Source organism: Schistosoma mansoni, chromosome 4 (assembly GCF_000237925.1).
Source record: "Schistosoma mansoni strain Puerto Rico chromosome 4, complete genome".
In the NCBI taxonomy this organism is placed as follows: domain Eukaryota; kingdom Metazoa; phylum Platyhelminthes; class Trematoda; order Strigeidida; family Schistosomatidae; genus Schistosoma; species Schistosoma mansoni.
Window position 1 is genome coordinate 1,043,806 of NC_031498.1, and position 23,302 is coordinate 1,067,107.

A 23,302-nucleotide genomic window follows, 5' to 3' on the forward strand; every position below is an offset into this window, starting at 1 on the left:
CCTGTAACTTGAAATCAGTTGGTTTAAATAAATAGAACCTAATCGATAGCATTAGATCAGCACTAGGAAAGACTTGACACTCACGACATTGATCACCACCCAGTGATCAATCAATTGTGATTACATCTCAGTCCTACAGGAGGTCGGTCACGGCCTGAAAAGCTCAGTGGTAACATCTCTGACTGTGAAGCTGAGTTACACGGGATCGAATCCGTCAGGGAGCACCAGTTCCCTCAAGAATACAGGTACACCTTACTGACGAGTGCCAAGTAGCACAAAACCCGGGTCCAAGGTTTCCTGTTGACCACCTAAAACCACCATCTCACTATTTACTCTTGATCTTTATTATAGATAGCTCATTTATTTCATTTACTTATTCAATAGATCAAGTACAGTCATGCATATAGAAACAAACTGTCACAATCGTACATTTTAAAAATCTATTCATGAATTATACATTATAATTGAACATACCCGTTGATAATCTTGTGTAATATTGTATTTATCATTGTTTTCAAATATTTGCTGACTTCCATTCAATCTTCCTTGATCATTATCAAGTTGATTTTGTAAATTGTCACAATGAGATTGAATATTTAATTTGACTGGAATTGGCTGTATTCTATCATTATGTTGTTGTTGCTGTTGTTGTGTTAATGTTTTTAATGTAGGTAGTTCTGTTTCTGCACCATTCGATATAAAACACCCAGGTGTTATCATACAATTATTTCTATGATCAACAATAACATTAGATATATACTTTGATTGATCTCCAATACAACTTTGTCGACATTCTATACCATTTGGCGGTGATGATGATGATGGTGAAGTATGTAATTGTCTTTTCTTTTGTTGTAATGGTGACAATGATGGAGTAGATAACAATGAAGATGATTGACCTAAACAATGAGTAGCTAAAATAAAACTAGGCAGATGAGCATTTGGATAAAATGTATAGTGTTTATTATCATTATTATTACTACTATTGTTATCTTTGAATCGTGGAATGTTTACACTATTTGAATCATGAGGACAATGATGTAATCCAATAGAAGTATAAGTTGTATGTGGATTATATAAATGAGAATGAATTCGAACATTACCTGAAAAGATGAAAAAATAAATGAAGGGATCAATTTATCAATCATTTGCTGATCTGTAAACTAAATTAAAGAAAACATAAAGCTTATTGGGAAAGAAATATTTACAGAGATACTGTAATGAACAACCATCGACTTTATAATAGATAAAAATGCCTATATAGAAGCATTTCATACAGGAAGAACGCATACTAATGTGGTGAATGAGACCACTAGCGGGGAAAATTGAATACATTTGAATACGTAATTACAGAATATCTTAGTAAAATATGAGGACCATACAGTAAATAATTCATTTGCAAAATGTCAATCAATTATCACAGATTTGATTATTCCTTCATTTCCACATCAATAACTCTCTGTTCTCGTTATCTTCTGTTCGATCTTTTCAACGTTCTGTCGCCAGGCTTTCCACTTTCGATTGGTGATATATACTACATATAACTGTCGACATTGGTAGCACACACGACACTAATATAAAAAAATCGAACAGTATTTATTAAACAATCTCAACAACTGGATGATTTTAACTCTTATCAATACATGGATCATAGTCGTTCCACAAGTTAATCGACGTTTAGTCTCATTAATCTAGTAGATAATAAATTGATATTTTCGAGACAAAAGCAACTATGTTTTAGTTCTTGAGTAAAGATTAACAATGAAATTCATGTACATTCATCTGAGTCCCGAATTGAACGAAAACCACGTTCTAAATTCAGTGTTATCTAAAATCCATCTAAACTCTGTACCAGTAGATTTGTTGTTTGTTAATTTTGTAAAACAGAAAATAATTCCAGCACAGATGCAAACGATGCTACGAATGCAGAGATTTCAACACACAGAGAGTATGATAATATCTGTACTGTTTCAACTTGTTGTTGGGAATTAATGACATAGAAGTAGGGAAGGTTAATCTAAAGTGCGAAACATTTCAGTTAACCAAGAAAATGTTGTAGGTAACTTAACGGAATCAATAATGGGCGTCAATCTTCTTCCAATTAGATTTTAAAGTTTAAACCTTTAATCATAACAAACACATTGGACGTTTCATTTTTGTATTTAAACTAAATAACTGGTATTTAAATCTATATAACAGATAAGCTTTTCATAGTTTGAACGAAAAACTGATTTTAAATAGGTCTGTACTGGAAACTAAAAAACACTCAATATCTGTTTTGTACCGGTATAGGATGCCTCAGAAGTGCGCATCCATGACCCCATCACAAACAGTCAAACTTAGGATATTCAGACCGAAGGTCTGTATACGAGATCGTGGATACACACTTCTGAGGAGTCGCATACTAGGATAAAACAGATATTAAGTGTTTCCCGATTTTCAGAAGAAGCCTGGCTGAAATTAGTTCTCAGTGTAAACTAGGAAATTTCTACAATTTCCACAAATCATCTTATACCGGAAATACATTTTTGTCGAATAGGTTGAGTAAACAAAATATGATGCTTCCTATATAGAAAATTCTTTTCGTGGGATACATTTTTTGGAGTGAAAGGAAAATAAGTTGATTAATGAAAGGAAATAGACGTAATCTATAAGGGCTGACTTATTTTCGGATGTTCGTCACAGTGAATTGTTTTCTACTGAATTTATTTCCATTCAAATTTCGACCGGAATTTTAATACTTATCATTCAAATATACGACGTACATAGAATTGACTGTTCATTATTAACTTTATTCAGTATTACATTTTTGATACAATATAAAGTTCTCAGAACAATGTATTTCAACAAGTTTTCTCTTTTTATTTCTTGATCGATCTTGACAATAAATATTGAGTGATCGCGTGTTAGATGTTAGCAGTTGAAGAATCAACGTCTGAATGATGTACATTCTTTTCGATGTATATTGCAAGCAACCGTGATGTCTCTAATTGGATTTTTTGTAACTTGTACAGCGAACGGTTGTAATTTTTTCATAAGCGCACCTGAATAGGTTATGTGAATAATAAGCATGATGATGTGTTAAGACAAACAAAAACAGATAACTTGTTGAAATATCTAGATGTCAGGAAACAGTTAGTCCAGATATTTAAACAGGGCGCCATGTTTGTCTAATCGTTTATCGTTGATTGAATTCAACCGACTAAATCGCAATTAGACCACTATTCTAAACGATTCAAAATAGAATACACTATGGTAAGACATTAGGTGTTTTGATGTGGTCGGTAGTAAACTCTTGGTATAAGTTTCGTTCTATAGGACACTCATCATTAAAATGTATTTGTAATCTAAAGGGAATTGATGAGCGGTTTCGCTGACATTGTATATCATAAAAATGACTGAAGTGTGTCAAGAGCTTTTCCACAAATGAGGATTACTCTATAAGAGATAAAATGGCATACCATAAAGTTTATGAAATAAAATAATTATGATTTAGAATCCAGCATTTACCAGAGAGAGGTATATATATATATATACTCTGGGAAACATCATTGAACAGGAACCAAATAAAAGCATTCAGATTACAACAAATCTCTTATTTATATCTTGTTTAGAATTATTAGGAAAGGTATTTATGGAGATTGTTGAATTTGACCAAGATTATGCGTCAATCTAGGTTACTTACTTACGCCTGTTACCCATCGTGGAGGAGCATAGGCCTCATACCAGTATTCTCCACCTGGAGCTCTTCTAGAGTTACTGTCGTTCCCAAGCCCGGGTAAAGAAGGACGGTTGGGTATGAGGTTAGCGACCCCATCCCGTAGAAAAACTAACTCGCTAAAAAACGCTAACCAGAAAAATAATCTAGGTTAGACAACTTTTATTAGGAACTAGAAAGCATTGAACATTTTGTTGCGTCCTGCCGATTGAGAACGCTATATTCGCTTCCCTAAGCTAGTTCCGTACCACCGAGCTAGAACAATACACCAACTTGAAGACCAGAGAAAGGGCACAAAGTGTAAGGGAAGCACTTTACTACAGGGTTCATTTATGTACAGAAAATACAGGGATTTTATAGTAATTTAAGAGTCCTTGAGTTTTAGTTCTAGAATACTGCTAAACATAGTAGCAGTGTGTTATCAGCCAATCAGGATCTCGTTATTTTAGTAACATAACTTCACACAACTCCTAATTAATCGCTGATTGGTTGAAATGCCCCTTGATGGCTAACGAGCTTGTCATGTCGCTTGCGAGAAAAATGCAGGGTCATCCCAACACCTCCCCCTTTTTTTTAAGATTCGGGGTAGGTATCCAAACTGCATTTGCCGACTTCATTCTCCCCCACGAAACAATGTCGGATCCTCATATCTCCAAATTACAATTAATATGACTTTATTAAGGACATATTTCTCGCATTGAATAGAGAATCCACTGGGGATGACTAAATGATAATGAGCGACACTTGACTTTAGGTCATCAGAATTTGGCTCTTCTGAAACATTTCCATCAAATTCATTAAGATTTTCACTAGAGTATATTTGATAGCTAGGGGAATCAGCATCTAATAAAATTGCATTAGCTTTTTGATCACCATTTGATTCGACCGACTTATTTTCCTTATCTTCATAATAATTTTCATCAAAATTATGTGCATCATTCCAGCTCTCTTGACCGATATTATGTAACCCGTAGTTTAGTTCTGACTGAAGTTTGTCTTCAGAGATCGGCGGATTCAATGGTGCTTCATTTGACTCTGGGCTCAGGGCTTTGTCTACGGAACCTTCTTTTTCTTTGTCATCTAATACTGTCACAGTTTCATGTGCATGTGTACATGTGTCTTGCTCTGAACCGGCCAACTTACCCATTTTGCCTTTTCCATCAGATATGAAGGGAATTGAACCCTCAACTGGGCGTTCTTCTGAGACGGCCATATTTGCACCATTATCTGCATTACAAATAAATCCTTTATTTCCTGAAATATTTTGTTTAGTGAAAATTTTGTCCAAAACTGTTTCAAATAGTTGCTGCTGGAAGGCTAGCATCCGCTGTTGCTGGTACTCTAATATTATCAGCGCCTGTTCTAGAGAAATCGTCATTTTTCTTTTTTTTATTGATAATAATAACTCCAAAAATTCCCGTCGACAATTGTTATGTATTGACTAGGGCCGTCAGTATTTTTTTTTGTGCCAGAATCCGCGTTCCCAACCGTTGTGTGTTGTTTATTGTAGTTTTTCCTCGTCGCCACTGTTACGTCTCGTCGATTGAAACGCTATGCAGGGTCATCCCAACACATTTGCTTCATCCTAGCATGAGATTTCTTAGTGGTAATGAATACACATCAATCTCACAGTAAGGATTAAACCTAGAATCTTCAGTTTACAGAATGAACGTCTATTTCAACAAATGATAAAACAGTATTTAGATCAAATAATCAATGTTAAGAGAGACAGTATATATATATATATATATATATATATATATATATATATATCACAGAACAACTAATGATAAGTATGAATATAATAATGTTTACTATTTGTAAAAATAACTTATAATCATGATACTGTAGTGTGGTCTACTTATATACATATAAGTAGTATATGGTGAGGGTCAGTCGTAAAATGTATTTTGGCAGAAGACCAATGAGGAGAGAACTGAAATGAAGCGCAATTGGTATAAGAATGCATAAACAAGGAAATTCGAGAAGATGAAATGATATTTACTGAAGAAACAGTGAAGATTGAGACAATTGGTTGTTATTTTGCAAATTAACTGTTTGTTGTATGATTATAAGAATTTAATCAGATAGTCTGTAACTTTTGTTTGAATACATTCGATTTTCCCCAATCGGTGTTTTGTTCCCTACAATACTACTATAAAACTACTGAAATAAGATCTTATCATTAGATAAACATCATTGTAAACATATTAATTCATTTTTCATTTCTCAAATTCAATCTATCCCTACAATGATATATTAGCTTATTGTTTCATACTTCATAGATGGATATTCATTTCATCAACACCTATATTTATTAATTAATTTCTTTCTTTTTTTTTTCTTCTTTTTTTGATGATTAACTGTAATGATTGTGAAAGAACAAAAGATAATTCCTTTATATAAATTGGAATAATTAAATCTATCAATTATTGAGGAAAATTGAAAAATCCAAGCAAATCTACGAACAGATTTAAACAAAACAAAAAAAAGAAGTTTATCATCCACTTCATATTTATTATGAATGTATTGAATATTTATTAGTTATTATTCAATATATAATAATGTAATTTTGTATAGTTGAAATCATGAGTCAATTGAAGCTAGACCATTATGGAAAATCTGGAAGCACCAGATGGCCGTTTCGTCCCAGTGTGAGATTCCTCAGCAGTGCGTATCCACGATTACGCCTCGCAAGATTTGAAACCAAGACCTATCAGTATCAGCGTTTAACCACTAGACTACTGAGCCAGCATCCAACGGTGTTAATGTCTAACTTCAAGCAATCCACGAATTTCTTCAATTGTCTTCAGTGAGTTACTATTTCACAACAGATGTGGTTAAACTCCACTGGTCACTGCTTCTCACTCGAACTCCAGGATTTACCTCTCAAAGTCAGTCCCTAGTGAGCATATGATTATAATCAGAATGGGTTTTGTGGAAATCTCAGTATTTTCATAGTTGAAACCATGAGTCAATTGAAGCTATACCACTATGGAAAATCTAGAAGCACTGGATGGCCACTTCGTCATATTGTGGGACTCCTCAGCAGTGCGCATCCACGACCACGCCTCGCTAGACTCGAATCCAGGACCTATCAGTCTCATGCTCCATCCGGTGATTCCAGGTTTTCCATAGTGCTCTAGCTTCAATTGACTCTTCATTTCAACCACAAAACCCCCTTCTGATAATAATGTATATATTTAGAATTCAATTATATTTAATAGAATGATAAACAATTTTCTATTATGATGTAGTTTATGAATTGTAAATGTTTATTTAATCTGTAACAAAGTGAAATTGTCATTTTTATTTGTTATTAAGAATTGGTAATGTTTATTAAGAAATAATGTGATTATAATATACAATTATGACGTGTGAAGATAACCGTTCTCCCTTATTTTTTCTCTTTTTGGTATTTGGCAAAAGTCCAATATCTAGCACTCATTTATTTAGTGAAGAATGCATATAACAGTAAATCTTTTTTTAATAGGGATTTCATTTTAATCATCTAATCTTAGTTGCATTGTGGTATATGCTACTGATGTCGACACATATAAGTAGTATGTATCATCAATGGAAAGTGAAATGCTTGGGGTAGAATGTTAAGAAGATCAAAGAAATGAGAACGGAAACAAAGAACAGTGAAGTCTGAGACAATTGATCGACATCTTGCAAATAAAGTATTTATCGCACATAATATTCTTGCGTAGTTCCTTTGTATTATTTAAACTTGGATTAATTTTCATTTGATTATTTATCCTCTGAAGAACTGGCTTCCACTGAGTCACGAAACGACGGAAAATTTATATTTCCTACTCATTAGCATATTATAAATATATTATTTCATTTATAACAATCTACTCAATGCTCAATTTATTCGAAATTATTAAGTCAAACATTGGTACTAATACCTACGAAGTATTTACTGTATGGTTCTCAGATTTTACTAAGAGATTCTGTAATTTTGTGCTCTATTACATTCGATTGTTCCCACCTGTATCCGCGTTCATCACAACATATGTCTTCTGTGAACACTTTATTGCAGTACATCTTGGCATGCCTGATGAAAGAAGTGAATAGAATGAAAGTCAGAACTTGAAATGAACTTTCCAGTAATTCACAAGCATGGTAAGCAGAGATGGATAGTGGCTAGCAGTGGAATCCACGACGCGTGTTTCGTCCTATTTGGGACTCGTCAGCTGGATGTACCTGCATCTCAGAGTTGATGTTCACTCTGGGACTCAAACCCAGTATCCTCGCTTCAAACGCCATCGCGTATGAATTAAGGCTATATCGAGGCAATACGCACAGTATACACATATGCCAATTAGAGACTGACCAGTTGCAGTCTTAACAAATCGATGGGAAGATTCAAACAAACGATACTGAATGAATTTCCAGTAATTATTCTGCTTATGTTTGTAGTATTCATTCAGTGAATGAGCGGAAAAGTGTTAGATATTCCATGCATTTTGAAAATCAAGAAAAAAATGGGTTAAAAATTCACTCATACGTATCCTATCCTACACTGAGGAACTAATAATAAGTTTTAGATTATTGCACAAAAATTCAAAATATGATAACAGGAAACTTGTATCTCATTTACAGCTAAGTGAAAATTTCTTATATATTTAGTTCTTAAAAGCCTGAAGATCAGTAGACTTATCTGTTGTACAAAGACAGTCTATATAATATTATATATAAGGTAAACTATAAGAAACATCTTGATGTGAATTATATCTATAATTGAGCGTACTTAATGTTATTCAGGGGCATAGTCCAGGATATTTCTAGGGTCTTTCAATCTCCGTCAGGTATTATGACACAGCTGATAAAAAAAGAAGTATACGTTTACGCATTTTGTGTGTAATTAATGACTACCATTTTATACAGATGTTTGAAGAGAGTGAATTTATCTTCAAATATAGGGTTATAATTATTGGATTGCAGTTGATAAGAGTCACTTTATCGACCCTACAACTGATGTGGTCAAGATCAAAGAGATATACTAGAACCTTATGAATTCTCAACAGTTCAAATGATCTGCAATCATACTAACGAGTGTTTATATCAGTCACATTTTGATTTTAATACTAGAAAACCTATTATGAAAGCTAATAAGTCTATTATTTACACGTAAAGTATATATCCCTACTAATATTTTTGGCTTTATTATACTGAATTATTCATCTATATCACTAACATTCTGATTGAATAATAATATGCTCACTAGGGACTGACTTTGAGAGGTAAATCCTGGAGTTCTAGTGAGAAGCAGTGACCAGTGGAGTTCATACCACGTCTGTTGTGAGATGGGAACTCACTGAAGACAATTGGTGAACAGTTACTCAACTTCATGGATTGGTTGGAGTTAGACATAAAACATCATCGGATGCCGACTCAGTGGTTTATTGGTTAAGTGCTCTGGAGCGAAACTAATATGTCCTGAGTTTGGATCTCGCGAGGTGAGGTCAGGGATACGCACTGCTGAGGAGTCCCACAATACGACGAAACGGCTGTCCAGTGCTTCCAGGTTTTCCTTGGTGGTCTAGCTTCAATTGACTCACTCTTTCAACTATGAAAATAATTGGGTTAACAAGATCATTACTAGGGTCTTTATCGATTATCAGCAATAGCAAACATTTAAAGACTTTTCCAACATTAATTTTCAGAGATGATTGATAAATAATAACTTTTCCTTCTGAATTTTTTTCTTTTTAGTTTTGTATATCTTGAACGATCCCTTTTTGTAAAATGAGTTCAAGTTCAGGTCAACCGCCATGAATACAATCTAATCTACTTTGAATTGTAATTTTAACACTCTATGTGTTTGCATAGTTTTGCTTATCATATTCGGTAATACTTACATTATTGAATTATAAATGAATGTTGAAATTAAAAGAACCACGTCAACACATCCATTAGTAATATTAAATAGAAGGATTCAATTTCTTTATACCTTTCATAAAAGAAATGAAAATGTTAGCCTATTCTTTCATTTTCATAAGAAGTACTAAGTAGAACAGGGAAAATAAGAAAAGAACGAAAAAATAACCTGTTGCTTCATTATTCTATTGATGGTATATTGAATATTTCCTTGTGTAGTAGTAGTAGTAGTGGTAGTAGTAGTCGAATACAACTACATCTACACATGTATACATATGATAATATTAGGTCATTGTAAATGAAAATCGACACCATTTCCAAAATGTACATCTCTTATTCTCTCTCTCTCTCTCCATATATATATACATATAGGTGTGAATCAATTTCTTTGTATGGAAATGTCAGTACAGAAGCATCTGTCTAACAGGAACACCTGAACCTATGTATATATGTATATAAATAATAATCAGAATAATTCATAGCTACATGTTGTATCCTTGATGAAAAATTTCAACAACATACATTGTTCAATAAGAAACACACACACACACCTGTACACATAGAGATTTTGCTAGAACTTGTTGTTACCCTACCAACACAATTATTATTCATAATAAAATATCAGGTTATATTGTATTTCTATCATACATAAATGTATAGTTAACAGACTGATGAAAATTAATTGTATGGTAAATTAGATTGTTTTCATTGGAATATTTACAATCATAATATAGAAAAACAAAATGATTACTGGAAAAAAAGTATCAGTTTAAACATTAGCTACTACTAAAGATGGATAGTGGCTAGTAGTGGAATCCAGTTTGACGCGCGTTTCGTCCTATTTGGGACTCGTCAGCTGGATGTACTTGCATTTCAGAGTTGATGTTCACTTTGGGACTCGAACCCAGTACTGTCCGCTTCAAACGCCATTGCGCTATTCACTTAGCTACTGAGTCTTGATAGTCACTTGCATGTGCAATGGGGTAAAGTTTAAATTCACTTGGTGCTGTTTACTTGTATTAGCTACTACTACTATTACTACTATTACTACTACTACTACTATTTTGAAGATGACTATATTCAGATGAAACTCTTTTAAGTTTTTATTCTGACTAGATATTAAACTTGTAAATTATTGGATATTAGCTCATTGGTTTGAAGGTTAAAATCTCATGAAGATACATGAAAGAACTGAGTTCGATCTCTGGTCGAGTGGTGAAATGTTATTGTTCTAGAATGACACACTTGGATGAAATAAGTGTCCAGTTGCCTCTGAATATTTAGTGATTGCTTGATTAAGGTTCAAAAAGAAGACCGTTTCACGTATTACGAAGGTATTTATAGACAAACAGCAAAGTTAGAAATTTTTAGCCATCGTATAAGATAGTCAGTTAGTATAACTCTGTTTAATTAGAGGATAAGCATTCAAGACTATATTGATGTCAGTTGATTATGCATATTGTAATTAAACTATGTAGATTTTGGGAAACCCTACTATTTCTATCTCGATGGTTTATATAGAGCTAGTAAATATCCATAAATATACAATGTTCAATGTAGCTTGCTGAATTATTATTTTGAAAGTAATTAAATTCTCTCTTGACTTATGCAAGAACCAAGTTTACATCACTGACTGACTTTAGCTAGAAAATCATTTAGAGGCAGGAGACTATGGATATTTATTTCATTCTAATATTGGACCCCTTTAGTACCGCACATTCTCATGACCTTACTAGTTACCGTACGAAGATATTTAGGTCTCATGATCAGTGGTTAGTGTTTAATCATTTAGTGCTCGCTTCTAACTATAACACATTCTTGATAATATACTACCAGGACACAATGGCTGTTGGGAATTTCTTAATTTGCATTGTTAATTAGTTAACGTCAATTAGGGATATAAGATTCCTTTATGAAAGTTGATCACTGAATTGTCTTATTACACTACTGTTTATCACATTTGTTTTATTTCTGGTTAATTTATTTTTCATTTGTCTTATTTATATTTGGTACTCTTCAATCGGTTTTCTAAGTTCTTTTAATAATATCTAGGCTAACTCCACACAACAGTTTGAACACTAGAGAAAAGCACGTTCTGTGGAAAGGACTCTTTACTCTAAAATCAGTTTATTTACAGAAACTTTAGAGTTTTTATTGCATATCAGACAGTCTTGGGCTACTGGAAAGTTTTGGAACCCTTCTAAAGATAATAACAGGATAGGTAATCATCTAATCAGAAATGTGGCACAAGACTCTTCACTTTCTAGATGTTTCTAAAAAACTTCCATTCAATACTGACTGTACAATGTTTCCCAGCGTTTTCAGGATCTCTTTGGGCTTTTTCCGAGGACTTTTCTGAGTCTTTTCAACAGCATGATCTCGTTGTTGTTGTTGCGAAAAACTACAATTAGTCAGTTTCCATTGGAATATGTTTATATGGAGTGAACTCTCATTATATTGCCATTTAGTCATAAGTTTTTTTCATATTAAAGTTGGATAGTTGTTAATCATGACATTCATCATATGTCTTCCTTCCTATTTGTAACTGGCCTGTTGAATGTACCTGCATCTATGCTAATATTCACATTGAGATTTAAATCTATTACTTTTCACTTTAAATACCAACGCATTATTAAGTACTACTAAATTACTGTATCTTATAAGCCATAAGCAGTTACATCCGACTGACGCCTTCAAATTAGAATAAACACATGTTCAAAATTCTATCGTTATTTATTACTCTTTTTTTAGTAAAAACTAAATGATGTAAAGATTAGCTTGATAAATATTCCTTAACTTCTAATACGTTCCGAATTTCCGATCTTAGTCATGTTTTTTTTTTGTTTTGTTCCGACAATTATGTTGCCAGGATAAAGACAACCTGAAGGAAATTGGTTCAACTAAAATATCAGTTAAATAATTCAGAAGACAAAAAAGGAAAAAAGAAAGAAAACACACAACTATGTTTCGTATACCATGAAATCCTTAATAAGTCAGTTAATGTTTAAAACGTTTGGTGAATTAACCTATTAATTATTTAGACCATCTTCTTTTTTAAAGAAAAATTCAATTTGAAGGTTGTTTTCTTTTTGTAGTTGATATATAGAGTAACCATTAAAGTAAACTATACAAAGTAATATAAAACTTTTCTAAGATAACATGGATACTAAGTAAAGATGAAATATGAGGTGAGCTTAAGTAATTCATCAAATAATCTTGATACATTTAACCTGGTCAACCAATCAGAATGCTTACTTACTTACTTATGCCTGTTACCCCCAATGAAGCATATGCCGCCGACCAGCATTCTCCAATCCACTCTGTTCTGGGCCTTCCTTTCTAGTTCTATCCAATTTTTGTTCATTCTTCTCATATCTGTTTCCATTTCTCGGCGTAGTGTGTTCTTTGGACTTCCTCTTCTCCTTTGACCTTCACGATTCCATGTGAGGGCTTGTCCCGTGACGCAGTTGTGTGATTTCCTCAATATGTGCCCTATCCACTGTCAGTGTTTCTTCCTGATTTCTTCCTCCACTGGAATCTGGTTTGTTCTCTCCCACAGTAGAATGTTGTTGGTAGTGTCTGGTCAACGGATCCGAAGTATTTTGCGTAGACAATTGTTAATAAACATTTGTATCTTCTGGATGATGGCCATCGTAGTTCTCCAGGTTTTCGCCCCATACAGTAGAACTGTCTTCATATTCGTATTGAAAATTCTGATCTTGGTGTTGGTTGACAGACAATTGTTTTGAGTTCCAGATGTTTTTCAGTTGTAAATATGCTGCTCTTGCTTTGCCGACCCGCGTCTTTACATCTGCATCCGATCCACCGTGTTCATCAATGATATTGCCCAGATTTCCACATCCTCCAAAGCTTCTCCGTCAAGTGTAATTCGATTGGTGCATGCTGTGTTGTATCGGACAGTCTTGCTTTTCCCTTTGTTTATATTGAGACCTACTGCTGCTGAGCAATCCGAATACACTAAGCATTAATGAGTAATTAATAATAATAATGCTATGAACAAGATTTAATATTATGGTTTCAGATTAGAAATTAAGTTTAGAATTAAGATTAGGGTGTAAAGCTTAATATTATTTAATTTAATATGTAAAGTTAGGATTAAAATGTAGAGTTTATAGTTTATGGTGAGAATTTAAAATACATATAGACTAACTGTCAAACGAAGGAAGGCCAAAGAACACACTGTGTCGAGAATTAGAAGCAATTATGAAAAGGATAAATAGCAATTGAAAACAAATGGAAAGAATTGTCCAGGACAGTGTCGGATTGAGAATGTTGGTGGGCGGCCTTCGTTCCTCAATGAGGGGTAACCGGCGCAAGAAGGTAAGTAAGTAAGCAATACTAATCCTAAATCGTAATCTTAACTGTAGTCATAAATCCTTAACTATATAGACTAATCTCAAAACAGCCTCCATCCCACCCCCTACACTAATGTTAATCATATAATTAATAGTGATTAACTTCAAGAGATAAATCCTGAAGTTTCTAGTAAGAACTGTTGGTCAGCGAAGTTTTACTATGTTAGGTTTAAGGTAGTTATGACTTTTCGATATCATTAACTGATTAAAATCAGACAAGTAAACCACTGAATTCCAACTAAGCGGTTTGAATTTTAAAAGCTCACTTAGAAAACTGAACGTCCTAGGTTCAACCCCTTGTGTGGTCGTGGATGAACACTATTGAGGAGTCTCGTATTAGAGGGAGGTAGATGTTCAACTCTCTTCAGCTTTCAATGGTTGTTTAGCTAACGTCAATCCACTATACGAAATATATATATATATAAACCTGACATGGTAAAACTCCGCTGGCCAAGGGTTCTCATTAGTAGCTCCAAGTGGTTGTGTACTGCCTAGAGATATCATACTAAAATTAAGCGGCCCTATTAGTGTTTCTTAGTTTTCAATGATTATGTAACTAAGATCAGTCTGTCATGTAAACTGCAAAACATAATGATAGCTGAATCAGTATGGAGATATAAGCTACGTTACTTTATTTCTCATTACAAAACTCATTCTTCTTTAATTTGAAATTATTTGACAAAACTCTAAAGAAACAAAGTACAACTATTGACTCACTGGTCTTACAAAAAATCAACACTGATCTTAAAGAAATAGCTCAACTACCGAATGTAAATAATGGGGGCGCTTTCTGTTGAAACAATTAAAGTCTATGCAAGTCCATGCCATAGAGAACCAGAAAATTATTTCCATTTAATAAAAAGCGTTGATTGAACTTAATTAGTTGCAGACAATATTACCGATCATATTTCTATCTCACTAACTTTATTGTTGTAGTGAACGGGAACAAAAGTTTTCATACCAATCATTCTTTGTCCTCATTTTCTTCTCTTCGATCTTCTTAACCGTCTGCTGCTATGTATTTCACTTTCAATTTATGATACATACTACTTATATCTGTCGACATCAGTAGAACATACCATAGTATAATTAATATAATAATTATATTAGTTGAAGCTAGACCACCATAAAAAAAAACCTGAAATGACTAGATAGCCGTTTCTTCCAACTGTGGGACTCCTCAGCGGTGCGCATCCACGACTCATGATCTCAACTATTAAAATTATTATAACATTCACAAAAAGCCCCTTCTGATATAATTAATATAAGTTTGTCTACTAAAAAAATAAACTTAACTATTTTTGCGCTACTAAACAGTTCCAGGATATATATATATATATATATATATATATAAACTTTATACAAACGGTTACTATCACAAATTTAAACAAAACTTAGGTGAGTGTGTTTTCAGCATACAATGAATTCATGTTTTATTTCTTTGCTTTAACTCTTGAAATACATAGAAATTAGTACGTTTGGTTAGTTGAAATTAATACAAACATAATCCATTTGAAAGGTGTTAAATCTTCCCATTTTTAATGATAAGGACTGAAATTGATCAGTTAATTTTGGTATATGTAGATCCTAAGCGGATTTTCACTATAATACCATTAAGTTACAAAACGTTTTAAGGAATTTGAATAGTGAGTAGTAGGGATTATCTGAACTCAATCACTAAGTAAATAACGCGTAGGATTTTTGAAGTGTAAGGTACTTGATTGTGGCTCTAGTGTAAAAATCAATAATTTAGTGAAGTGACAAACGGCATCTACATCCCGAAAAACTTATTCACTATTCATAGACGATTCATTTTTCAAGTTTCAAAATGTGTTTACAATATTTTTGAACATTGTTAGGTAACGGTTAGTAATGATGTTCAAGACACACATATTGTCCTGGTGTTTACACTAGGGATTTAAACCAATACTTTATACTGCAAACACATAACAGGTTACTCATTTAATTACTAGGTCCAAGATTCACTGATAGCAACTGTCCTATTTTGTTTAAAAATGTTTATGACTTAATGGAAATATTAAGGAAATTCATTTAGAATGTACACATGCCTAAGAACGACTGATCGATTCCAGTTGTTAACACATTGATAACAAGGATACTTAATTACTTACAAATGAATTATATTCATAAAAAATTGAAATCGCAAAAACTTGAAGTTGAAGCAAAGAAATTTAACGAACATTGAATATATAGTGAAAGTACTGTCTTTGTAGCTGTTATATCCCGAAGAGAATTATGAATGGTAATTTTTGAGGACTATTTATAGACCGATATGATATGTATATTTCCTATTACATAATTGTTAAACAACTAAACTATTCATATTCGTGTCCCTCTTATTATAAGCTTTATTTTGAACTATAGACTATTATTATACGATTTATCATTCTTGAATTATCTCCTGTCTATCAACAACTGTTCCCCCTATTCACAGCCACATTTAGCTGAATCTTGTACAAATGTTATTTTCTATTTTATGGTACGATGTAGTCTGTCTGTTTGGTATATAAACCCAGTATGTTTGAGAATAATGATTCATATTTCAGAGGCTGTTATTGGTGTTCGGGACTTAACTGACTGGGTTAGGCAGAAAGCATGACTGATAAATACTCAAGACTGCTCAAACAGCTTTCGGGTATCAATGCTCTGATCGATAATTTAATCCTCTCTCATTGGCGGGAATCATCACGTCATATATTAAACAGGGCACCCATACACACGATATAATAGTAGCTTTGTTTAAAAACGATAAAACTGTTTGTTAATTGGATTTACAAACTTTAAAATTCATCTTAAGGTCAAATACATACCTTTTTCAGTATGATGATGATGATGGTGAACATTATCATCATCATTAACATCATCACCACCAGCAGCAATAGCAAATTCATCTTCACTGATCGACTTCGGTTTCGACATAGAAATTGGATAATGTTCAGTTGTTTTTGTTATGTATTCATTTGAATGTTGATTATTATTATTATTACTATTGTCATTAGTAGGGAATAATATTTTATTTAATCCCCCTTGTTTACAATCCATACAGATTAAATCATCATTTATTGTATTATTATTATTATTACTACTACTACCATTATTACTATGTTGAATATAAGTAGTATTATCTTTCAAATGTAGTTTTTTCAATGTTAAAAATGATTTTCGACGTTTTGATTTACTATAAATCAATAATATCGTTGATATCATTAATAATCCAATTAGAAATATCGTTGAACTACCAAGTGTAATACTAAGAATAGTTTTAGCTGTCAATGTACTTGTATTACTATTCATATTAGTACTAGTGAATACATTTGATTCCAATAGACTATTATGATTAATTCTCCATTTCTGACTTAATTGTTGATTCTTTATTGGCATATCATCTAATTGAATAATTAAATGTTCCATTGTTGAATGTTTTCCAATTTTACTTAATTGTGGACCTTGATCATCAATGGATATCAATAATGTAATACTTTGACCACAAAATTGATTTAATTGATTACTATTAATAAATAATTCACCGGTATTATTATCTAGATGAAATAATGATTGTTTTAAATAAGATGTTGTCATCATTAAATGATAAATAATAGTACCATTTATACCTAGATCTGGATCATAACCTTGTATTTGACCAATTGAACTACCTATCATTTCATGACATGATGTAATCAATCGATTACCAGCTGATGTTGAACCATTGGGAAATATAAATGTTGGTATATTATCATTGATATCATTAACATGAATAAATACTTCTGTTTGACTTGTTAAATTATATTGTAATTGATTAGATAATTCATTATGTACATCTTGTACTTGTATATAGAAATGATAATTTGCACGTTCTTCTCTATCTAATACATTTTGTAAGTATAATCCATTATCTCTTAATGTAAAATATTTTGTAATTAAATTTTGGTTGCTATGCTCATTTAATTCTATTGATTTTTGAAATTTTGAATGATTGAATTGTTTTAATGAATCATTTTGTTGTGTTGAAATTTCTGGCGGTTTATTTGAATCTAGCAAAATATTAAATTTAAAACCTTTATTATTTGAATCTAAATCAGTTACAATAAATATAATAATTGGTTTATAATATTGTTTATTTTCATCTAAATGTATAATATAAGTATCATGTTGAAATTGTGGTGGATTATCATTAATATCATCTAAATCAATTAAAACTTTTATACAAGTTAAATGTAAACTATCATCAACACATACACAGAATTCTAATGTTGATTTCTTTTCACGATCTAGATCACCTTGAGTAAATATTTGACCATTATTAGGATCAATTGAAAATAATTGATAATCTAATGATTGTATTACGTAATTCTCTTTATAATTTGATTGATTTTTTAACATGATCATTTCAATTGGTTCTAATCGATAAATAAGGGTGTTGTTTAGATCAGAATCTGTAGCTATAATAGTTGTTGGATAAGTAGTACTAATTGGTTGAACTGGTGTACCAGGAGAACTATTTTCAAGTACATGATAATGATACATATTCAATGGAAAACTAGGGGGTGAGTCGTTGACATCGATCAAATGAATAATTAAAGATTTTGTATTATATAACATTGGTTCACCCATATCATTACATTGTATAATAATAGTATATTGATCAATATATTCACGATCTAATAAACTTTGCGTTTCAATTCTATATAAATCTGATAATTCATGTATACTAAATATGTCTGTTGAATTTAATAATTGACATGATATACGACTATTTTGACCGGTATCACGATCAATTACATTGAAAAAGATAATTGGAGTATGTTTAGGTATATTTTCTTTAATCCATATTTCATAGGATTGACTAGGTGTAACTAGTGCTTTGCTTGAACCTGTAATTATCTTCTGTTTATTCTCTATGATCTGATCATTATCAAAGTATATCATTGGTAGATTATCATTGACATCAAGAACTATAATATCAATGAGTGCTGTAGATGAATATATAATCTGTGATGATTTCTTTATTGTTGATGTAATTGGAAGAAATGATTTGGAAGGGTCTTTCTGTTTCTCTCTTACTGGACCATCTTGTGCTATAATAGTTAAACGATAATTTTTAACACTTTCATAATCTAATGAATGTTTTAATGTTAAAATACCAGTTTGTGAATCTAAATGAAAAATATGGGTTACATCCCAATTCATTTGATTTGAACTAAAATGATAAGTAATTTGATCAGTTGTTTCATTAGACATTGATAAGTCATAATCTATAGCTTTTAATTGTCCAATACGACTACCTATATCTAAAGATTCTTTTACTTTATATTGTTTTTTATAAATTTCTTGAGTAGTATATGATGAGAATAAACGTGAATCTTTCATTTGATTATCATCATAATCTGAGTCAATAAAAATTGGTGGAAATTCATTTACATCATCTACTTCAATAATTAATTGAATTGATCCACGTAAATCTCCACCATCTTGAGCAATTAAACGTAATTTATAAATGAATTGTTCTTCACGATCTAATCCTTGATCAAGTTGAATAATTAAATTTTCTATAGATTTTGTATAGATTAATCGAAATGGTCCAAGTTTAGACCATATTTGACCATTTGTATGTGTTATTGTAGATATAGATGATGATTTTGATAATGTATTCATTGAAGATTGATGTAAATTATTACTGACTCCATGATTCATGTCATCCCATTCAATCCAATAATTTTTTACACGATTTATGATTGAAAAATCTGCATCAAATGCTCTTGGTAAATCATGTTTTGTATTAACACCTAATGAACCTTCTAAAAATGATAAATGTATTGATTTCGAACGATAATTAGTTTGATAATCTGAAAACACATTGAACTGTGGAGGATTATCATTTAAATCAATAATGTGTACATGTAATTTAGCAATTGGGGAGATTTGTATTTCATTATCTGCTGAAGCTAATATAAAAGTTGTCAATCTACACTGATTTAAGTTATTAGATAGATCTTCTGAATGATAATTTAATTGATTGATAGAATATTGATTATTATTATTATCATTAGTAGTAGTATCCAACTGATTAGTTACTTGTTCATATTGATGATTAGGACAACATGATCTTTCTGTATTACATAAATTACTTGTTTCTAAATCAATTGATGATATACTATATAAATTACCAGTAATATTATCTAAACGAAAGAATTGAGTTAATGAACTTGGACTTAATTTAATATAAGTTGATTTAGATATACCAATTAATTTACGTATATCAAATACAATCACTGTACCAATAGTTATATTTTCATAAACTTTAATTTCTGGTAAATGATTAAAATAGGTAAAACATTTACAAATAGATAGTAAATATAGAATCCAATATAAGAAATAGATTGTATAGAAAATGATTTGTTTATATGTGAAACAAATAAGATTCATTATTATATCGAATAATAATAATGATATATGATTAATACATCTTTATATTCATAAAGAAGAAATGAATCCTAAAATTTTTTTGGAAAATTTTGTAACATACTACTTATAATGTATCATTACTAATTCTTTTTTTTTACTTGTTTATTGGTTCCATTTATTTGAATAGTAGTAGTAGTAGTATGAATAATAAGATGTATTAATAATCATCTGATAATAATGATCACATGAATACAAACATATATTTATTAACCAATCAAATGAATGAATCTTTGATAAAATTGACCAATCATATTATAGATAATAATAATTTATTTCAACCAATCATAAATCAGGTAAAGGTAAGGATTGGTAAAGCAAGGATAGCATTGCTATAATTTTGAAGAATATATGGAACTCAAAATAATTGTCAATGGATATCAAAGTTAGAATCTTCAATACGAATGTCAAGATAGTTGATATTTTGAAGAACTACCACAATCATCATCAAAAAAGTACAAGTATTTATAAACAGTTGTCTACGTAAAATATTCGATGCCTGTTGGCCGGTTGGGAGGTAAAACCCGACTAACACGTCCTCATCGTGCCTCCTGGATCATGGTAACCATCCCATGTACTAACGTGAGCGGTAATGTGGGTGGTGGGGATCGGCCTAATCAACCACTCTACCTATATCCGCAAAGGATTACGAATGCTGTTACAAAGATTCATTGCATAACTATTGAGGGTTCAAAATGATGGTAAAAAATGAGTCTGCTCAAAAATAAAATAAAAAAGAAACAAATGTGAGTGTTATTTGATGGTTCTGCGTAAGCAGTGCGAAAACAGCTATCCTGCCCCGGTAGTTGTGCTGTGCTTCGATGTAGCACTCTTCTCCATAAGGGCCTACTAGGCTTCACCGTGTTCCCATGGCTGGAAGGGGGGCTGTTGGCTGGTTACCGTCAGCAACAACCTATTGTGGAAGAGAACAAACCAGCTTACATCTGAAAAGGAAATTAGGGAAAGACGCTGGAGATGGCGGATAGGACACACATTGAGGAAATCATCAAGCTACACCCGGAGGCAAACTCTACTTGAAATCCTGAAAGGAAACAAAAAGGTGGAAGATCAAAGAACACATTACGTCGAGAATCAGAAGCAGACATGAAAAAGATGAATAGCAACTGGAAACAAGTGGAAAGGATTGCCCAGGACAGATTTGGATAGAGAATGTTGGTTGGCGACCTATGTTTCTTAATGAGGGGTAACAGGCGTCAGTATGTAATCATAATCTTATAAATTCATATAGAATATTGAATACAGAGTGTGTGCACACACACACACGTCCACACTTACGAAGTGTCGATGTAGTGCATTCAAGAAGAATGAGTGATGATTCACAAATTCTTTCCGGTTTTTTATTTCGTTTTTTCATAACTATTATCAATTTGAATGAGAAAGAAATGATGTTTTGAATTTTCTGCTAACAGTTTCGAATGGCGTCATAAATAAATGTTTATGCATTTGTTGATAGGTTATAGATATATGTTGAAATAATATCTAAAAGCCTAATCGGTTGAATAATACACTTGTCAAATTGATTATGATTTTGTATATTGTTACTTCCAATTCGTTTGTATTATCTTATAATTTCAAATGGAAATCATTCATTGACAAGAGAATAATATACAAACAACCTACCTTGATTGTGTTAAACACAAATAATTTCAATCCCATTCAAAAGTCAGTTAGAAAAACAACGAAATCAATCGTTTATTTACGTTAGAAACGAAGGGAAAAGAATCAGAGTTGTAAAATTTATGAGTTAGATTAACATTTTTATTACTGAATAAAATAATAATAAGGATTTAGATTCTTAAGAATCCCAGTAAATGAGCACGTACGGAAACCCTTAACATCACTTTAGAATCCGTACAATGATTTCAATAGTCATCAAACCACTAGAACTAGTGAGGATTTCAAATAAGTAATATTGTCGACAAGATCAAATGCCTCAATACCTATGGTCATCTTAGGTGTTGATAAGTAATGCTCCTGAAGCTAATTTTATCTAGACAAACAAATCCCAAACATTCTTGTTCTATATTTCAAGACATCTAATCAAACTTCGTCAGTGTCCTCATTAAATCAAATTGTTTAATCTTTGTATAATAAGTTTTTGATGGAGTTTTGTTCTCTGAGCTGGATGGTTTGGTCGTGGAGCTTTCATCGCCTTTCTGAAAGATATCATCAGCACAAACTTCGGGTATAATAAGTCAATAAGATCATCTCTGAAAAAATGTTATTTTTAAAGTCAGATCTATGATAAAATTATAAAAGTATATGTGAAATGGATTTGATTGACAAATGACCTGCTTCTGTATAGGGGAATGACAAAAGTCAGACTTCTATATTTACCCAGGTCCTAAAACTTGTCAATAAATCATGATTTGATCAACAAATTTACGACCAAAATGATCTTGTTCATTGAAACGGATTATCACGATTTCTTTAAACGTGAATTTAAACCACTAAGTCTAGTGTACAGTTAGGAAATAATTCATCTAATAATGAGATTATTAGGTTGGTACAGTCTGATTACCGTTTCCATACTTTTTTAAAAGTATAACTTTAAATATAAGTGAATATTTTGTCAAAAGCATTAATACAATTTCTTCTTATCTTAAATGAAGAGTCAGATTTCTACTAAAAAAGTACGACAAATGTAAAACCAGTTTTCCAAAGTCATAGAAATCATTAAATTCTATAGTTTACATCGCAAATTAATCTTAGTTAAACAACCGTTGGATGAAATGTTCAGTAGTACGCATTTATGACTATATCAAAGCTCCGTCCTCGGGTTTTAAGACCTAGCGATGAGAACTTAGTCTTTAGATCA

The 23,302-nt window shown here is 31.9% G+C and overlaps 1 protein-coding gene across 1 annotated transcript; it reads right to left on the reverse strand.

Moving 5' to 3' along the window:
• Positions 1-395: 395 nt before the first annotated feature.
• On the reverse strand, positions 396-21,838 carry Smp_158870 (putative cadherin; the record flags this gene model as incomplete). Its single annotated transcript, XM_018796493.1, has 6 exons — positions 396-440; positions 475-899; positions 17,283-18,993; positions 19,066-19,292; positions 19,359-20,309; positions 21,760-21,838. 6 exons carry the CDS (start codon positions 21,836-21,838, stop codon positions 396-398), a joined length of 3,438 nt encoding a protein of 1,145 aa, XP_018651629.1.
• Positions 21,839-23,302: the final 1,464 nt, after the last annotated feature.